Raw genomic sequence first — 20,454 nt, forward strand, 5'->3', positions numbered from 1 at the left:
TTAATAAGCTTGCTTGGCATAAAACACAGTTTATTTAAGACTTCCTGAATTTATGTCTGATCCCCTGACTTTTCTTCCTCTGCAGCTCTCTGCCACTGAAGAATGACCTGCTGGTCCAGGTGAGTGACCCACTAAGATTAACCAAGGCTGTGTGACCTTAGATTGGAGCCTAGTCAGTTACTGAATCTCTCTCTCTCTCTCTCTCTCTCTCTCTCTCTCTCTCTCTCTCTCTCTCTTTCTCTCCCTCCCTTTCTCCCTCCCTTTCCCTCCCTCCCTACCCCACCCCTCCTCTGTGAATTTATCAATAGCCAGTAATGCAGCAGAAGGAGGTAAAGGCTCGTGAGTGCCTTCTCCATCCTTGGCTGATTTTGGACAAGGTCAGTCTTGAGCTGGCAGTTGTGAGTTGGTGGTTGCAATAGTTGTCTTGAGTCTAGAGGACGGTATTTTGCATCCCTTTGCCTCGTATTCCAGCTCTTGTGCACTTTCTGCCTCTTCTTCCAAAATGTTCCCTGACATCTAGAGAAGGTAGTCTAAGGGTCTTGTTTAGGCTTAACCCCTAATAGCTGATTATTCTCAGCATTGGGCAGACACAGGTGTCTGCATTCACTGCCATTAAAGGGTCCATAGTGGTCTTAGCCTCTTTTTGATTCCACTTCAACAACTAGTGACTGCTTCAATATGGGACTCCAGTTTTCTGTATCAGATATCTTTAATCATTCTCCTCCTATTATTTTCTCTTCCCCACTCCTTCTCTTCTCTTCTCTTCCCCTCCCATTTCTTCTCATCCATCTTCTCCTGCCCCTCCTTTCTCTTTCTCTTAGAGGCAGGATCTCATGTGTACTAGGCTGATCTCAAATTCGCTATGAAGTTGAGAATGCCTTGAATTCCTGATCCTCATACCTCCACTTCTGGAGTGCTGGAATTACAAGCACGCGTCGACCATGCCCAGTTTAGGTGGTGATGATGGGAGCTAAATCCAGGGTAAGCATTCCACGAACTAAGCCACTTTCCAAGTCCCTCAAGGTTTTCTTTCTCTCTCATTCATTTCTTTTAAAAAACTCACTTTATTATTTTTATTTTATTTATATGACTGTTTTACCTACACACACACACACACACACACACACATATATATGTCTGTGCACCAGTTGCGTGCATGGTGCCCTCAAAGGCCAGGGATCACACTGGATTCCTGGAACTGGGGTTACAGATGACTTGTGAGATGCTATGTAGTTGCTGTGAACGGAAACTCTTCCTTTGGGACAACAGTCAGTGCTCTTAACAGATGAGCCATCCTTCCAATCCCTCACCCCACTCTTTACTTAAACCTACTCTTGTTTCCATTGCTCCATTAAAATGTTACCAATGACTAAATTAGTGGTCAATTCCCAGTTCTTTTTTTTTTGTTGTTGTTGTTTGTTTTTGTTTTTCAAGACAGGGTTTCTCTGTGTAGCCCTGGCTGTCCAGGAACTCCCTCTATAAACCTAGCTGGCCTCAAACTCACAGAGATTGAACTCAAAGAGCTCCTCCACCTGCCTCTGCCTCCTGAGTGCTGGGATTAAAGGCATGCACCACCACCACCAGGCCAGTTCCCAGTTCTTAATAATAGTATTTGTTCATCTAGAATTGCCATCTCCCTCCTACTTGATCCGGAAATACTGTTATCTCTCTCTTTCTCTCTCTCTATTTCTCTCCCCAAACCCCGCCCTCTCAGAGAATCTCCATTAAAGAAAAGGGGCTAAAAAGTCCAGTTCTGCATTCTTGGCACTTCTGGCTGGTGTGGGATGATCTTTCTGTACACTGTGAATATGTGTTATTCCTCTTACTGGTTAATAATAAAGGCTATTTGACCCATAGCCGGCAGGATAAGGTTAGGTGGCACAATCAAACTGAGAACTCACATGAAGAAGGGTGGAGTTGAGGGAGATACCAACCAGCCCCTGAACAAACAGGACAGTATAGAAAATGAGGTAGCAAGCCTTGAGCCACATGAAAAAGCATATACAGAAATATGGGTTAGTTTAAATGTAAGGGTTAGCTAGTAATAAGCCTGAGCTATTGACCAACCATTAATACTATTTATATAAGCCTCTGAGTGATTATTTGGAAGCAGCTACATGACAGAGCAGGACAGAGAAACTTCCATTTACATGTGGCAGCTCCTCACCTGAAATTGCAAGTAGCCCACACGCCCAACTAAGCATTCCAACTTTTGACCATACTTGGGCACAAACCCAGCTTGGGTGGACATGTCATCAGGCCTCACCTACAGGCTATACAAGCTCCCTGCTTTAGTTCAGCTGTGTGACTCCTCCTGCCTCAGTCTCTATGACTGGAGAACTCACCCGGGAGTTTTTTGTTTTAAAAACAAAAAACCAAAAAAACTTATTTTCTCAGTTCGGCTTGATTTGGCTTACTATGTTGGTGGAGAAACCTATTATCGAGATACCAAAAACCTACTAGTACTCGCTCTTCAGAGACACTAGCTTAATCTGGCTTTCAAGGCTCCTCATTTCTTCACTGGCTGCTCCTTCCTAGGCTCTGTTCCTGGCTCATCCATGTCTCCCCGAATTTGCATTATACCCAGGGCTTCATCCTTGATTCTCTTCTATTTACATTCCCCCCATTTACAAAAGTAGTCAGTTTGTAAAACCTGACTTTAATGCCGGCTAAAAATGCTTAAAATTCTTGTGCCTCTCTAGTATGGAATGTTTTCCTTTATCCCATACTGATATACATAACCACCTACTCTACACTACCACTTGACAGCTAGGTATGTGTGTACACAGCTGTAACCACAGCATTGGGAGCAGAGGCAGGAGGATCAGGGGTTCAAGGCCAGCCTGGACTATATGAACTTAGTCCAAAAATAAAAAAAAAGTCAGACTGAAACCCCAAACAGACTCCACTTGAATTCAAAATACATAGCTCATATGCAAAATGGAACTCTTGATCTTTTCCTTCTAGTTAACTCTATCTGTGGTCTTCTCCACCCCTCCCTACCCCTGTACCCTTACCAGCACCCCCCCTTAGACATGGTCTATGTAGCACTGGCATATTGAACCAGCTATGCAAACCAGGCAGGTCTTGAACTCACACAGATATGCCTTCCTCTACCTCACTACTATATCTGGCCTTACCGCCTTTCTTCACCAATTGTTTTTATTTTATTTATTTATTTTGAGACAGGGTTTTGTGCAGCCCAGGCTGGCTGGGCTGAGGCTGGTCTTGATCCTCTTATACCTCCCAAGACTATGATTACAGGCATAGGACACTAAACCTGGCTCTTAGCAGACTTCTCTACATTCACTGTTTGTTATTTATTGCCTGTCTCCCCATCTCCAAAATGTAATAGCCATTAGGGTAGGGACTTTGCCTTCTTTGTCTTTCTGTATACACGGCAGAACAATCTGAACAGCGGCTGGGCACTAAGGAAGTTATTTATTGAGGGTTTCCCGCTGTTTCAGAGGACCCAGCTTTGATTCACGGCACCCAAGTCACGCTCAACCCGCTCCAGGTGATCTGTCACCCTCGTTCGGCCTCCATGGGTGATCACACACGTAACACATAAATAACACAAGTTTAAAATATTAAATAAAACCAGTAGGATTCATTTTTTTTTCCTTTTCTCCCCTTCTTCCCTTCTTCTCCTGTCGCTGCCTTGAGTAGCCCAGCTTGGACTCGAACACCTGATCCTGCTCCCGTCTCCCTCGAGCTGGAATTGCAGGTACGAGTCATCTTTATCTTAGAAATTACTGGAGTCAGTGGATAATGTATGTATTTGCAAGCAACAAACACTACCCAGGTTAAAAACCTGTCTCCAGAAACTGGAAACACTAGAAACATAAAGCATAGCATACGAGGAAAAAAATAAAGTAGGAACTGCATCTTCTTGCGTTAAAGTCACTCAGATCAACTGCAGTACTCCTTCCAGGGTGGCTCTTTTTCCCTTATTTGGCCATTGGTGTCAAAGAAGGGCGCCACGCCCTGCGTTGTGTAGTCTTAACTGAGTCGTTCTGCCACGTCCCTGGAGGGCTCCTGCCCTCGGAACTGTATTTCAATTCGCCATTTATTTTTTTAACTTTTAAAATCGGTGGTAGAGGCAAGGAAAACTCGGAAGCTGTTTTGTAAACAATGCAAATTTAAACAGACGAAATTGTAAAAAAGGAAAAAAAGTTGAAGGTATGCAAAGCGGCGAAGTGGCTGGAAGGTCACGCAGAGCTGAGCGGGAAGGAGCCCCGTCCTTCCGCAGACACTGGTGGCGGCGTCTCCGGGGCCGTGGGCGCCTCCTTTCCCTGCAGCGGGACGGTAAACGTGTCCCCTAAGAAGCAGCTCCAAGCGTCCTCGGAATTTCAGTGCCACCGGATACAGAGTCCAGAGGGAGCGCGGACCTCAGGGCTCAGCACCGGGAGCTGCGAACCCAGGCCCTGCAAAGGGGCTCCGCGCACCCCCGCGCCGCTCGCGCCCCTCCCCCGTCCGCGCCTCCCCTTTAAGCGCAGGGGCGCGGGCGGATTTGTGTCGGCGGAGCCGCGGCCGGGGGTGGGGGCGGGGTTGCGCGCGCCGAGCCGGCCTCCTCCGCCGCCCTCCTCCGCCCTCCGCAGCGCCGCGCGGCCCCGGGAGCGCGCGCCGTGGGCGGGCCGTGGGCGGGCCGGGAGGCCGGCGGGGCAGGGGCGGGGAGGCCGGCGGGCGGGCGGGCGGCGGTGCTCGGGTCCGCCTCCGACTGCGGCGCGGCGGGGCGATGTGAGTGCCATGGCGAGGAGTCTCTGCGCGGGGACCTGGCTGAGGAAACCCCATTACCTCCAGGTAGGCTGGCCGCGGCCCCGCCACACGCCCTCCTCGGTCCCGCTTCGCCCGGTGTCCCGATCTTCACCCCCGCCTTCCTCGGGCGCCGCCCCGGCTCTGCGCCCCTCCGAGTCCCGGCTCGGGTCCCTCTGCGTGCTCCACCTTTGCTCGTGGGGCGGCCCCCCAGCCCTGCCATCCCCGACTCCGTGTCTCGGGTAGCAAAATGTGGTGTGTCATTCCTCCATATTTCAGAGAATCGTGCGTAACCAGTCGTTACGCCAGTGGGTCCCCGAGTCCCCGCCAGCGGCTGCGCCTCGGTGCCGAGCTCCTGGGATTGCTCTTCCCAACGCTGGTTTAAATGAGAGGGAGGGAGGGTTCGGCAAGCCGGATCGAGGCGGTGGGTATTCGCGTTGGTAATCGGAATGGGGATCGTGACTGCCGTGCGGCTCTCCAGTCAGCTCCCCGGCCGTGCGAGCGCGGTTTTCAGTCACGTCGTGTGTGCTGTTGGCGTGTTAATTTTTCATGATTTTTTTCTGTTCCGCTGCCTGCCGTCTTTAGAACCCTACTGCTGCCTTCGTGCTCTGTTTGGTCACCAGGGGGACCTAGTAGTCGTCGTGAGTAGTTGATCTCAAAATCCATCACTCCGATGGAAAAACAGCTACAAATCAATGCCTCCCACATTGTCAGCAGTGTTAGGTATTTCTGCAGGACGCTGCTTGCAGTAAGAGGCCTGAAGGTGTGGGAAAGGTATTTTGGGTCAGCTGGTGGTGCGTCTTTCAAGTATGGAGAAAAAAAAAGAGTTGAGAAGGAACCATCGCAGTCCAAGTAGATCTTACGTTTTTATTTGACTTAAGTCATTACTCAGAAATGAGCGACGTGCTGCAGATTGAAAAGACGATTTGACAGCTCACGGCATTAAGGACATAAGACCGAATGTTCTCTTTGCAGCAGCACCGCCGGAAATAGTTGTGCACTGAGCACCCGTATTAGAACCCAGTTTAGAATTCCACCCTTGCCAGGTGACCATTTAGTGTTAAACTGTTTTGGCATATTTAAAATCTTTTATCTTAAACTAAGTAGCTTTCAACTGGGCGGTGCTGATGCATGCCTTTAATCCCAGCACTTAGAGAGGCAGAGGCAGGTGGAATTCGAGGCCATCCTGGTCTACAGAGCAAGTTCCAGGACAGCCAGGGCTACACAGAGAAACCCTGTCTCCAAAAACAAAAACAAAACAAAAACAAAAAAGCAAAAACAAAACAAACAGAAAAACCACCTAGATTTCTATTATTAGGTTTTTGGGGTTTGCTAGAGTTTTAGACTTTGTTTTGACTCTGAATGCTTTCCACAGATGTGAACACAAACACTCCTTGACACCTTAACACGCGGATTTTCTGATTTGGTTGAGGCTCAGAGGCACCTAGGTCCAATTCTCAGCGCCACACACTCACACACACACACCATACACACCACCCATACACCACACACCCACACCCACACACACTCACACACACACCACACACACACACACACTCACACACCACACACACCACACACACACACCACACACACACCACACACACACCACACACACACACACACACACACCACACACACACTCACTCACACACACACACCATACACACCACCCATACACCACACACCCACACCCACACACACTCACACACCACACACACCCACACACACACACACACTCACACACCACACACACACACCACACTCACACACCACACAGACACACCACACACACACTCACACATACCACACACACACCACACACACACACACACACACACACCACACACACACCACACACACACCCACACACCCACACACCCACACTCATACTCACACACCACACACACACCACACACACACACACACACACACACACAAGTTTTAAAAATAGCTATGCCTTCCATTAATGAAAGAGTTTCTAGCATCGTTGTCAGTTATCAAATTAGGGTAAGCTCGTGAGCGGGCCTTAAATACCAGCACTTGGGAGGCAGATCTCTGAGTTCTAGGCCAGCCTGGTCTACATAGCAAGTTCTAGGCTAGCCAATGAGAGAGAAAGAGAGACCTTCTCTCAAAAAAAAATTAAGTTAAACTCAAGATTTCTTTTTATTTTTATTTTTTTTGCATCTAAACTTCTTTTTTTTATTTAAATTTATTTATTTATTAAAGATTTCTGTCTCTTCCCCGCCACCGCCTCCCATTTCCCTCCCCCTCCCCCAATTAAGTCCCCCCCCAGCCCGAAAAGCAATCAGGGTTCCCTGTCCTATGGGAAGTCCAAGGAACCCCCACCACCATCCAGGTATAGTAAGTTGAGCATCCAAACTGCCTAGGCTCCCACAAAGCCAGTGCGTGCAGTAGGATCAGAAACCCATTGCCATTGTTCTTGAGTTGTCAGTAACATGGGATGTACTCACTCATATTTGGTTTCTAGCCATAAACCAAGGACATTGAGCTTATAATTAGTGATCCTAGAAAAGCTAAATAAGGAGAACCCAAAGATTTCTTTTTAAAGACAAATTCTCATATAGCCGAGATTGGCTTAGAACTTGGCAGGTAGCCAAGGTTGACCTTGAATGTCTGATCCTCCTGCTCCACACACTGTGTGACTACAAGAATGTAGCAGTCGTAACCTGAGGGACCACCTTCCTGGCTTTTTGTTTTGTTTTCCCAGAGGGTTTCTCTGTGTGTCTCTGGCTGTCTTGGAACTCGCTCTGTAGACCAGGCTGGCCTCAAACTCCTATCTGCTTGCCTCTGCCTCCCCAGACTGGGATTAAAGGCTTGCTGTGTGCTCCACTGCCTGGCCACCTCCTTGTGTTTTTGATACAGTCTCTCTGGTAGAACTCTCCAAATAGGCTAGGCTGGCTGACTGGCTGGTCAGTGAGCCTAGGGATCCTCCTGTCTCCATCTAACCAGCCCTAGGATTACAAGGTGCAGGTGCTGGGGACCAAGTTCAGTTCCTCATGTTTGAGCAGCAAGGCCTTTACAGTTAGAGGTAGCTCCATAACCTCAGTTTCTTCTCTTTTTCCTCTACTTCTTCTAAATCGCACATTATCCCTAGCAGTGTATAACTGGATTTGATTTGTCACGGAGAGGGTTTATTGTGCACTCTCTTTTGTCTGTTTGGTTTTTGAGACAGGGTTTCTCTGTAACAGCCCTGCCTGTCCTGGAACTTGCTTCGTAGACAGCACTGGCCTCTGACTCACAGAGAGCAGCCTGCCTCTGCCTCCCAAGTGCTGGGATTAAAGACATGTGCCACCACACCCGGCTAGCAATTTTTCTTTAAAATTCATTTTTCACAATATATTTTGATCATGTTTTTCCCCTTCCCCAATTCCTCCCAGATCCTCCCCATCTCTCTATCAACCCAACTTTATGTTCTTTCTCTTTCAAAAAAAAAATCCTCAAAACAAAAAACTATTAAGACAAAAATGACAAAACAAAGCAAAATGAAGACATTTATTTTCATTTATATGGATAAATGTCTTGCCGGCAGTGTGTGTGCCTGGTGCCTGTGGAGGATCAAGGAAGGCATCATAGCCACTGGAACTGGAGTTATGGGGAGTTGTGAGCCAATATGAGGGTTCTGGGAACTAATCCTGGGTCCTTTGTGCAAGAGCAGCAAATGATTTTACCTGCTGAGCCATGTCTCCAGCCCTTTCCCCATAATTTAGGAGGGGAAACTTAATCATTTGACTTATCAAAGAGCTTCACGCACAGAATTTCCATTAGCCCTGATGTCACTGTGGTAGTTGTGGCCTCCTCTGGAAAATTCATCATCTTGAGCTAGTTAAAAACAAAACAGTAGTTAAATTTCCTACCTTCCCCCCAAAGCTTAGTATTTTGCAATTAATGTTATAGTTTCTGCAGACGGTTACACTGTAACAGGAGTCTGACTACCAGCTAGGGTGTTCATCTTCGCTGATACAGCCAAGAGATTCCACTGCATCCAAAGAAAAGAACTTTGGTGTTGTAATCATGTAGTGAGATGCTGTGTAGCAGTAAAGACTGGAATAGATTAGTGTTTGCTTAGGGTTGGGTAAAAATAAAGGCTTACTACTAATGGGTAGGCTTTAAAAAAAAATAAATTCTGTAGTATGTGAATTTAAAGGAGTAAATTCTGTAGTATGTGAATTTAAAGGAGTAAATTCTGTAGTATGTGAATTTAAAGGAGTAAATTCTGTAGTATGTGAATTTAAAGGAGTAAATTCTGTAGTATCTGAATTTAAAGGAGTAAATTCTGTAGTATCTGAATTTAAAGGAGTAAATTCTGTAGTATCTGAATTTAAAGGAGTAAATTCTGTAGTATGCGAATGATAGTTCAGCAAAACAGAAAAGAAGGATGAGAGGAAGTGGAAAGGAAAGCGATCCACTGAGTTAGTCCTGCGGACACTGGCCTCATGTCTCCCCCCTTGTCACATTGTTCACCAGTGCCAGACTTTGGGTGCCCGCAGTAGTTGCTTCCAAGGCAGCAGTGCAAGGACGCCGTACAGCCTCTGTGTAAGTTAGCCGACAGTCGTGAACCTGAGCACAAGCTTTCCAACGTGAGTGAGCTAATGTGGGACATCTTCTGCCACTGTTTTGATGGGAAATTACCCTGGAAATAACACTTTCTGTGTGTGCCAAGTGTTGTAGCATACTGAAGAGTTAGACTCTTGACTCTTGGCGCAGAAACTTGCTCTGTCAACCGGCTTAAATAAACCACGCTGAGTTGGTATTTCTCTTTCATTTACTGTGATAGCACGCACATCTCAGGACCGGCTGGCTGTGGTAACTCTTCATTCACCTGCGAGTGTTTCTAGCAGTGTGGGTTTTACAAATTGGTATCTATTCTTGTTTGGGGTTTACTCCAATGGAGTAAACCTGTAATTTTTTGACTTTGGGATAAGGACGATAGCACAACAGCACTATAATTTGTTGGCTTTAGTTTGGAATACCTGTTTTCTTCTGTCCTTAAGTTCTGGAAGAGTGAAAGTTAAGATAGTTTGGGACTGCTGGTTGGATTAAAGATGGTGGCTCACATCTTTAATCCCAGCCCTTGCAAGGCAGAGGCAGACCTGGTCTACAGAGTGAGTTCCACGACAGCCAGGGCTACACAGTGAAACCCTGTCTTGAAACACCCCCCCCCCCGAAAAAAAGGCAGTTTGACGTAATTTAATATGCTTAGGTTATACCCATTCTCCATCCCAGTCATTCTGCTCATATTATGGAACATGGAAAAAATTGTGCAATTCTAATGAAATTTGAAGTCTAAGACTTCTTTTGAAGATTTTCAAGAGCTTTAGGTGGACGTTTTAAATTTTGAGACATTGTCTCCAAAATGACTGCCCTGGTGCTTTTAGTATGTCTTCAGTCAGGGCTGTCGTGAACTAATGGACAAACATTTTTTTGTTTTGCTGACTCTTGGAGAGAGTCTCCTGGAACTCCCTATATGCACCAGGGTGGCCTTGAACTTGTGGCAGTCCTCCTGGTGCTGGGATTACAGGTACACACCAACACCGCAGACGATGGCCTGCTCTAATTGGTACTTACTCAACAGTTCTTCTGTTGTTTGTTTTTGTTTGAGACAGAATTGTGTGTTGCCTGTCCTTGGTCTTCTTCCCTTACTTCCCAAGCGTTGGTATTATAAGCGCATGTCATCTGTCATCTAAACTTTCTGATACCTGGACATTCGACTTATACTAGCACTGTTTTTCAAAAGGTTTGTTTCTTTGTGTCTTAATATGGGTATTTTGGAGGATTTAGTTCAGGGAGAGTTACTGACATATCAGTGGTAGCTGTAACAGTATTCACAAATGCTAGAGCAAGAGTAATATGGTCTCCAGAAACTTCTGACTCAAAGGGCACTTAGAGTAGGTAGCTCTGTATTCCCAAAAGTTGGTAGAAGGAGAAGCCGGTGCACTGACCTTTGCCTGAAATTAAATCTCTAAGAACTATTATTAGCTCCAAAGTTGCGTGTGCACAGAGACCATCCATGACCAGTAATGCTTTAAATTCAAGTGTGTGCCTGCAGCTCCAGGATTTCGGAGGCTGAGGAAGAAGATTGACAGTTGTAATATATCCTGGGCTACCTAGTGAAACACTGTCTCAAAAAATATCAAAATGAAACCAAAACCAAATTTAAGTATGGGGTGGCATGTAGTCATTTGATATTACAATGCTTCTTGAGAACCTTGAAGAAATGATAAATTTTCTAGCAGATCCCATCCTTACCAACTTAAAAGCTATTTTATTTTTATGTGTACTGGTGTTTTTTTGTTTTTGTTTTTGTTTTTGTTTTTTTTCGAGACAGGGTTTCTCTGTGGTTTTGGAGCCTGTCCTGGAACTAGCTCTTGTAGACCAGGCTGGTCTCGAACTCACAGAGATCCGCCTGCCTCTGCCTCCCTAGTGCTGGGATTAAAGGTGTGCGCCACCACTGCCCGGCTGTACTGGTGTTTTGTGTCTAGTGTCCGTGGAGGCCAGAAGAGGGTGTTGGATCTCCTGGAACTGGAGTTAGGGATTGTTGTTAGCCATTTGGGTGCTGGGAATTGAACGTAGATACGTTGGAAAAAAAATAGTCAATATTCTTAGCTGCTGAGCCATCTCTCCATTTCTCATAATACTTTTTGTTTGTTTGTTGATTTGTGTGTTTCTTCTGAGACAGTTTTCATTTCCAGCCCTTGCTGTCCTGTAACCCACTGTGTTGTCTAGGCTGGCCTTGTACTCACAGAGATCAGCGTGCTTCTGCCTCCTGTGCTGGTATAAAGGTGTGCAGCACATCATACAGCAACCTAAATATTTTTAAATGTACTCTTTGTGCCTTGGGTGTGTCAGATCTCAACTTTCTCATCTTGCGAAGTTGAATGCTCCCCATTTCCTTCTAGCTCCATACCCCACCCTCGTCCTTGGTAACCACATCCTTTTTTCTGTTTCTATTAGTTTGACTCTCTTAAATACCTCGTGTAAATAGAACCCAGCAGTATTTTTCCACCCGTTATCTCCCCTCCTTTTCTCTCTTGTTTCTCTCTTCCATCTCTTTCCTTGCCTCTGTCTCTCCTCTTTTCCTCCCCATCTGTCCATTGCTCCCTCTCTCTCCCATCTTCCCCTCAAGTCTCACTGTAACGCCCAGACTTGTCTCAAGGTCTTTGTCCTTCTACCTCCTGACTATTAATGATAATAATTATTCTTAATTTTAAGTTCTATTTTTTAGAGTTTCATACATGTATGCGACGAAATATGGTCACATCTGCCTCCTACCCCCATTTCCTCCTCCAGCTCCTCTTGTATTTTCCCCAACATGGTCCCAGCCCAACTTTTTCTTTTTTTATGACCCAATAAATTCAGTTGCTGTTGCCCATATGTGCATGGGGTGTGGGGCCTTCCACTGAAGCCTGGCAACCTCCCAGTGCCCACTTCCTCAGAATAGAATGAGTAGCTCCTCAGTAAGAGTTGGGACCTGTAGAGGTGTACCCTGTCCGTGATGGGAATGCGATTGGCTTGCTCTTGTTCAGGGCTTGCACGGGGAACTGCAGCTGCCTGAGCTCATGCATGCCGTGGCCTTGTCGTGTCCAGAGTCTGCGTTCCAAACGCTCCTCCCATCCTCCAGATCTTACTTCCTTTCACCCCTTCTTCTGCATGTTCCCTGAACCTTGCTGGCAATAGGGTTGATATAGATGTCCCAGTTAGGACCGAGCAGCTCAGTCTCTTATCCACAGCACTTGGATCAGTTACACATCTCTTCATTGTCTGCTCTCTACTGCAAAAAGCAGCTTCTCTGACCATGGCTGAGAGCAGCCCAGGTCTGTTGGCACGAGAAACTGGGAAAAATGGGATGATTGTAGAAGATGTGTGTGTGTGTGTGTGTGTGTGTGTGTGTGTGTTTGTATGTGTGTATATGTGGTACTCGTGCTTGAACCCAGGACTTTACACATGGTATGAAAATTCTACTAGTAATAACTGCAGCCCCAGCCGGGTGTGGTGGAGCACATCTTTATCCCAGCCCTCAGATGGCAGAGGAGGGGAACCTATTAGTAATAACTGCAGCCCCAGCCGGGTGTGGTGGAGCACATCTTTATCCCAGCCCTCAGATGGCAGAGGAGGGGAACCTATTAGTAATAACTGCAGCCCCAGCCGGGTGTGGTGGAGCACATCTTTATCCCAGCCCTCAGATGGCAGAGGAGGGGAACCTATTAGTAATAACTGCAGCCCCAGCCGGGTGTGGTGGAGCACATCTTTATCCTAGCCCTCAGATGGCAGAGAAGGGGACCTCTGAGTTTGAAGTCAGTCTGGTCTACAGAGTAAGTTCCAGAACAGCCAAGACTACACAGAGAAACCGTGTCTCAAGAAACAAAACAAACAAAATAAAATAACATAGGCCCCTACTTTAATGCCTTTCTATATAGTTAAAATTAATATTTTAGTTAGCACATAGAATAGAAGGTTTCACTGTGACATTTTAATCTTACTTATGTGTAATTGTACTTTGTTTATATCCTTGCCTCCACCACCCTTTTTTGTTTCTTCCCTCTTTCTTTTCCACGAATGTTACTTTTGCTTTTGTGTGTGTGTGTGTGTGTTCTGTAATCTGAATATGGGAAAAAATGTGCACTGCTTGGTCTCTCTTCCACTGTAGTTCCCCCCCTTTCTCCAACCCCTTCCTCCCTCTTAACCATGTTCACAGCCCACATGTGATGAATCTTCATACTATTCTTCATAGTGGCTGTATCTTTTACAGTCCTGCAGCAGTGTGCAAGGGTACCAGCGTTCCCACACTCTCTTTAGTCGTCGCCGTCCTAGTGGGAGTAGGTGATAGCTCATTCTGATGTTGTTTCCCTCATGATGAGAAATGTTCAGCATCTTCTGTTTGCAGACCGTTTGTGTGTCTTTTCAGAGGAGTGGTTCCTTCTCTATTGATCACTTCAGTTTGATGTTTTTTAGTAGGTTATGTGTTACTGTAAGTATATACCTCTTTGCTAGTAACAGAGTAACTATACCTCAGGACGTTCCCGAGAGAAGGACTTTGGATGTGGTTACACCTTCTGCATGAGTTAGTGCGCGGACAGAACAAGTCTGTTAATAGGTTATTAGATCTCACCATTAGTGTGAGTTAGTGCGTGGACAGAACAAGTCTGTTAATAGTTATTAGAGCTCACCGTTAGTGTGAGTTAGTGCGTGGACAGAACAAGTCTGTTAATAGTTATTAGAGCTCACCGTTAGTGCCACATTTCACTCCCTACTCTGTTTTCCTTGAAAATCAGGCAGGTGGATCTCTGAGTTTGAGGCCAGCCTGGTCTACAGAGTGAGTTCCAGCATAGCCAGGGATACACAGAGAAACCCTGTCTTAGAAAACCAAAAAATGAGAAAGAAGGAAGAAAAGGAAGGATGAAAAATCAGAGCTTCTTGGCAACACGCCAGCCTACAGACCCTTGCTTGAGGCTAATTTTATTTTTATTTATATTCAATTTTTCTTAAAATTTATTTATTTTTATTTTATGTGCATTGGTGTTTTCCCTGCAGGTGAGTCTGTGTGAGAGTGTCAGATCTTGGAGTTACAGACAGTTGTTAGCTGTCATGTGGGTGTTGGGATTTGAACCCAGGTCCTTGGGAGATCACTCAATCAACACCCTTAACCCCTCAGCCATCTCTTCAGCCCTATATTTAATTATTTCTAAGACAGGGTTTCACTATTCTGTAGCTCTGGCTGTTCTAGAACTCACTATGTAGGCCAGGCTGACCCTCTGAGATTAAGACAATGCACTACTGTCTAGCCGACTGTGGTGGCACATGATTTTATTACTAGCATTTGGGAGGCAGAGGCAGGCAGATCTCTTGAGTAGAAGACCAGCATAATCTGCATAGTGAGTTCCAGGATAGCCAAGGATATGTAGAGAGACCCTGTCTCAAAACAAAACAAAGAAACAAACAAAACAATGTATCACCAAACCTGGCTAAGAGCAATGTTTTTAATGTCAGTGTCACTGAAATTTTGGACTAATTTTTTTTGTGTGTAGGATTCTGTACTGTAGAATATCTAGCAACAAATTGGTGCACCAATGTGGTGGACTAAATCCATGTAAAACCTGAGAGGACTTGAAAAGGAACTCTAGACAGTTAATACAGTTTCCATGTGATTATTTCAGGGCTAAGTGGCCGGGAACCAACAAGTGGCCCTCGCCCTCCAACACCAGTCTCTCTGTATTAGCTAGCTTTCTATTGCTGTGATACAAACACCATAACCGAGGCAGCTAATAGACGAAAGGGCTTGGGGGCTTAAAGTTTCGAGGGAAATAGGAGTCCATCACCATTATAGTGGGGAACATGGCAGCAGGCAGGCTTGGTGGCGGAACAGCGGAGACCTCACATATCATGGAGAGAGTGAACTCAAAATGGCAAAGGTCTTCAAGCTTTCAAGCCCACTCCCAGGGACATACTTCTAGTAAGACCACACCACCTAAGCCTCCCCAAACAGGTCAACCAAAAGCCAGGCATTCAAATGCCAGAGACGGACAAATATATCGATCATTCAAGCCACGTCTCTCAAGGCCCAGGCTGGCCTTGAAGTTGCATTGCAACAGCTGCTGGCCTTGAACTTCTGACCCCGCCTCTACCTCTCTGGATTTGCTGGGTCTGCGCGGTTTACTAGGCACTAGGAACTGAACCTTAGATCTCATGCCTGCTAGGCGAGCATTCAATTGAGCTGCATTCCCAGCCCCATGAGCAAGCACATTTGAAGTCTTTTATGGAAATGTGTTTGTGTCCCAGGGTTCCTGTAACCAGTCACCACGATAGCCGCTGAAACAAAGTTCAGTCATTTGTACCCTGATTTCAGTTCTGTAGGTCACATGTCTGGGCATAGTCACTTGACTTTTTGCTCCAGGTTTCACAAGGATGGAGTCAAGGTCTCTAGGCCTGTTTTTTTTTCCAAAGTTCTAAGAATAAGTTGGTTTTCAGACTCCTTTAGCGTGTTGTCAGAATTTATTTCCATGTGGTCGTGGGACCTAGGTCCCCAGTCGTCCCTGGTGGCTGCTGGGTAGTTCTTCTTTTCTTTTCCATGTTTTTTTTTCTTTTTTCATTTACATACCAATCCTAGAGTTCCCCCTTCCTTCCGTTCCCCCCACCCTACCCCCATCTGCTTCTCACAGAGGGTATGGCCTCCCCTGGGAAGTCAGCTAATTCTGTTCCATCACTTTATTGAGGCAGGCCCTCAGTCTCTCTCTCTCTCTCTCTCTCTCTCTCTCTCTCTCTCTCTCTCTCTCTCTCTCTCTCTCTCACACACACACACACACACACACACACACACACATACACACCGTGCCTAGGCTGAACAGGGTATCTCTCCATTGAGAGTGGGCTCCACAAAGTAGTTCATACTCTGTGGTTAGATCTTGGTCCCTCTGCCAGTGGCCTCAGACTGCCCAAGCCACACCTTTGTCACCTGCATTCAGGGGGCCTAGTGCAGGTTCCCCAGCTGTCAGTCCAGAGCCAGTGAGCTCCCACTAGCTTGGGTCAGCTGATTCTGTGGGTTTCCCCTTATTTCATATCATTGTTCCTGCTTCTCTTCAGCTGTACTCCGATTGTACTGGGTGGAGGTTCTTACACTGCAGCCATGGGTCTCTCATCTCCAAGCTCAGCAGCAGTGGTGGCGCACTGTTTCGGGTGTCTTCGTCTCCCTTTTCAGCTGGCTCACTTTTCTGCCATTCTCCTCTGCTTCCAAGGTTTGTATTGCTACATTAAGTCCATCAGGATACTTTCTTTCAAAGTCTTCTGATTAGAAACTTCTGTAGCTGGAATAATAAAAACCCAGAGACAGAAATTGGGGTTCAACCCGAAAACCAGAAAAACAAAGCAGCCAGCCACTAGAGAAGTCTTCCCCCTACCAAGGCTGGGTGACTGCAGACTAAGCATCTCTCTCCTCCCATTTTATATTCCCTCTAGTGCTGGTATTAAAGGTGTGAGCCACCACCACCTGGATTTGTTTCTGCACTGACCTCGAGTAATCCAGGGTGGCCTTGAACTCACAGAGATCCAGCGGCCTCTGTCTCCTCAATCCTGGGATTAAAGGTGTGTATCACCATTTCCTGATCTAGTGGCTTTTGCTTTGCCTCTCGTCTTCAGGAAAGATTTATTTATCAAAATACAAATAATATATCACCACAAACTTCAATTCATCCGTAGAGTCCTTCTGCAGGAGGTCCTAGTTAGTGTTTGATTGACTAGCCAAGGAGGGGGAATCCTGGAGGACATTTTTGGAATTCTTCTCTGCGAGAGAAAGTGTGACTGAATTCTAACCATTTAAAAGAAAACATTCATTTCTCCAAATGTTTCTTTCCCAGTAGTGTTAGATTTACTGTGGTAGCAGGACTAGGGACGCAGCTCTGTGATCGGGTGCCTGCTGGTCGTGTACAAGGTCCTGTTCCCTGCAGCCTGGGGAATGGTAGTACCAAAGATTTGAGAGGAGAGCTATGCATTGTGCAACGCTGTTCACAATCACTAAGTTGTGCAATCAACCTGGATGCCAGCAACAGAGATATGGATAAGAAGAAATTCAGTATGTGTACACTGATTTTGTGTACAGCCATAAAGAAGAACGAAGTCAGCCAGGTGTTGTGGCACAGGCCTTTAGTCCCAGCACTGAGGAGGCAGAGGCAGGAGGATCCGAGGTTAAGGCCAGCCTGACCTACAGTGTGAGTTCCAAGACAGCATGGCCTATACAGAGAATCATTGTTTCCAAAAACAAATTGAAGAAGAGAAGGAGGAGAAAAAGAAGAAGGAAGAGGAAGAAAGAAAGAAAAAGAAGAACTACCAAGTCATCTTGCTTGCAGGAAAATGGGTGCAAGTGGAGATCATCACGTTCAGTGAACCAAGACAATCTCAAGAAGTCAAATGTTGATTTCTTTCTCTAATTTATGGTTCCTAGATCTTACATATGCATGCACAGTTTTAAAAAGGGGGAAAGCTATGTTTATTGACCTGGCAATTGCTATGGAAAAAACTTGGGGTATTTATTACAAGAGGAGAAATGCAAATACCGAATTTGGAAACTCTTGTTTTTACAGTAGTAAAGTAGTCAGGGCTCAAGTCTTTTGTATGCATGCAAACTAAATAACACACGAATGCATCGTAGCTTTTTGTCTTCTGCTGGCTGCCTACTACAGTGGCCTATCTGCCAGCTCAGAGCCATCCTCCCTACACCTTGCTTCAGCATCGTCTTCCCCAATGGGCCTGCTTTCTTCATACTCGTTCTTCCATTCTGTGGAGAGCTTGGCCTTTTATTCCTGCCAGACACGTTTGTTCCGGCAGCCTTGAGATACTTGACTTTTCCAAACATACCAGCACGTCACTTGACTCTCATGTCTATCTTTTCCTCTTTGTTTTAATTTTTTTTTTTTTTTGCAGTGCTGTGGCTTGAACCTAAAGCCTGTGCACTGTGCACGCTAGACCAGGGATCTGTCACACTATCACATAGCACTGCCCAGTTCTGCCAGTTCCTCTTGGTCCTGTAGTGCTCTGCCTCCTGAGCCTTTACACCTGCTTACCTGTTTTATTCTCTTATCTTTTAAGTCTCAATTCAAAGAGGCAGTGACCTTTGAACACTCCCTCTCTAATTCCTTCAGGTGTTAGCTCCTCTCTTGTTGTGCCAGGTTCTAAACAGATGATAGCCAGCCCCTGTGTCTCTCACATACTGAAGCACCATCAGGGATTTCTTGTCTTTTATCAATGTTGCGAGCTCCTTGAGAGCTGACATGTCGGTTTCTGCTCTTTGTCCCTTAGGTCTGACTCAGAGCAAGGGGCCTGGTAAATGTGGAGTACAGTGGATCTGCTTAGACATTTGATTGGCAAGTGGAACAAGGGTTTTATTTGTTCATTTGCTTGTTTGAGAAAGGGTCTTGTTGTGTGTACACCAGGCTGGCTGGAGCTCTCCTGCTTCAGCCTCTTGGTGCTGGGATCACACACGTATCACTACAGCTGGCTCAAGATACAGAGTTTTATGGAACTGATACATTAATTCCTTATGTCAAAGAATATATATATATAAGTAAAAGTGCATGGCTGATCATGTCGTCCAAGCCGTAAGTGCTTCCTTCTGCTTCTGTCTGATCTGATTTACTCCGAAAGCCTTTATCTCTCTTGTCTGGTAACTACACCTCTAACTTCTAACTGTGTCTCTAAAGAATAGTGTATATATCCTAGGAGCTACCTAAAATGATGGGTGTGGTTGCTGGAAGAAATTAATAAAATATATAATAAAGAAAATTTCAAGTATTTTTGTTATGGTAGCTGATTTTCTGTATTATTTTATTAATTTGTGGGGTTTTTCCTTTTTTTAAAAGCTGGATGTAGCCCTAGCCTTGGTAGTCCTAGCATCTTCTATGTATATCATACTGGCCTTTAACTCGCAGACTTCCACCGTATTCATATAAACAATGCTACTGAATTTTAACTTTTTATTATATTTTTATTCATATATACTTGTGTGTATGTATGTGTGTGGCTGCATACATTCCGTAGCTGAGATATGGAAATCAAATTGTTGCAGGGTTTATTTTTCCCCTCTATATGAATTCAGAGACTCAAACTTAGGTTATCAGGCATGGTGGCAGGCGCGTTTACCCGTTGAACCATCTCATCAACCAAGAAACTTTTATTAAATTCAGTGGAGCACAAAATAAAGAAACATTAAACATATCTGAAAGGTAGCGGGGACTTCAGAAGAAGGGGTTTGGAAGATAACAGTGGGGAAATGATCAAAGTATGCAGATGATCAAAGATACGTAATACAAATTATCCTCTGTCTGAAATTGTGAAAAATAATATGGAAAATAAATGGTATTATATTTTTACGGGATGTTACTTTTCCATGAAATAAAACTTCCCTCATAAACCTGAGACCCATAGACTAAAGCTTGAAGTAGTCTCCTAAGGTAATGGACCTTAACGGTCCCATTATTAGGACTTTTTTTCCTTCCTGGAGAACCTCACATATCTACCACTAAGAAAAAAAATATGGCATTTGCAAATTCCATAGATTTGGTTGCTTTTCAACATTTCTGTTAAAGAATAATGATTCAAAACTAAACACATGTTTTGAGAGCATCACAGCTCTTCTTCCCTGAGGTTTCTTTTTGCATGATTGCCTGGTTACACTCAGCTGTAGGTACAGACATTTTTTTCCTTTTATCTGCCCCTAACATCAAGTGAACTGGGCTAGTTGACGAACATCAAACCACTTGAATTATGACAATGACTCACCTCCAGAGAGAGTGCATCCAAAGGGAGAACTGGGTTTCGGTTGATATTGTATATATTTTAAAAAGGCAAAGTAAATGGTCCTAGCATACTACAGTTTATGTCTTGAGACCCAACATAATCAGCATTTGTCCTGGCGTAAGATGAAAGACATGTCCAATTTTAGAATTCCCTAAAATGCGACTCTATAAATACTACTCAGTGCAGACCTAGTTTGTATGCTGAGATTGTGATTCTTCTCTCTAGGGTTGGGGTGATGACCCTTGGGCTCCCAAGCTTCCAACATTAATAGCAACTGCATACTCTTCTCTCATCTACCATGAATTCTTCATAACCAGGGCACTGGCCGTACTTGGGCATGGAGTGGGGTTTGGTTTTCGTTCTTTTTTTTTTCTTTTCTTTTTATTGATAAAAGGA

General features: G+C 45.2%; 1 protein-coding gene across 3 annotated transcripts in view; it reads left to right on the forward strand.

Annotated features, from left to right (window-relative positions):
* The first annotated feature begins 4,089 nt into the window (after nt 1-4,089).
* Dipk1a (divergent protein kinase domain 1A) overlaps nt 4,090-20,454 on the forward strand; it is a 75,203-nt gene continuing 58,838 nt past the window's right edge. For 2 of the 3 annotated variants that reach the window (XM_075943584.1, XM_075943583.1), the window contains exon 1: nt 4,252-4,803. Coding sequence is in view for 1 of the 3 variants with exons in the window: in XM_075943583.1 (XP_075799698.1) it covers nt 4,750-4,803 (54 nt within the window). In the remaining 2 variants the exon portion in view is untranslated. Of the gene's footprint in view, nt 4,183-4,251; nt 4,804-20,454 lie in introns of those variants that run through there. The other variant, XM_075943585.1, reaches the window with a different exon arrangement.

The sequence above is a fragment of the Microtus pennsylvanicus genome, chromosome 12 (assembly GCF_037038515.1).
Source record: "Microtus pennsylvanicus isolate mMicPen1 chromosome 12, mMicPen1.hap1, whole genome shotgun sequence".
Classification (NCBI taxonomy): domain Eukaryota; kingdom Metazoa; phylum Chordata; class Mammalia; order Rodentia; family Cricetidae; genus Microtus; species Microtus pennsylvanicus.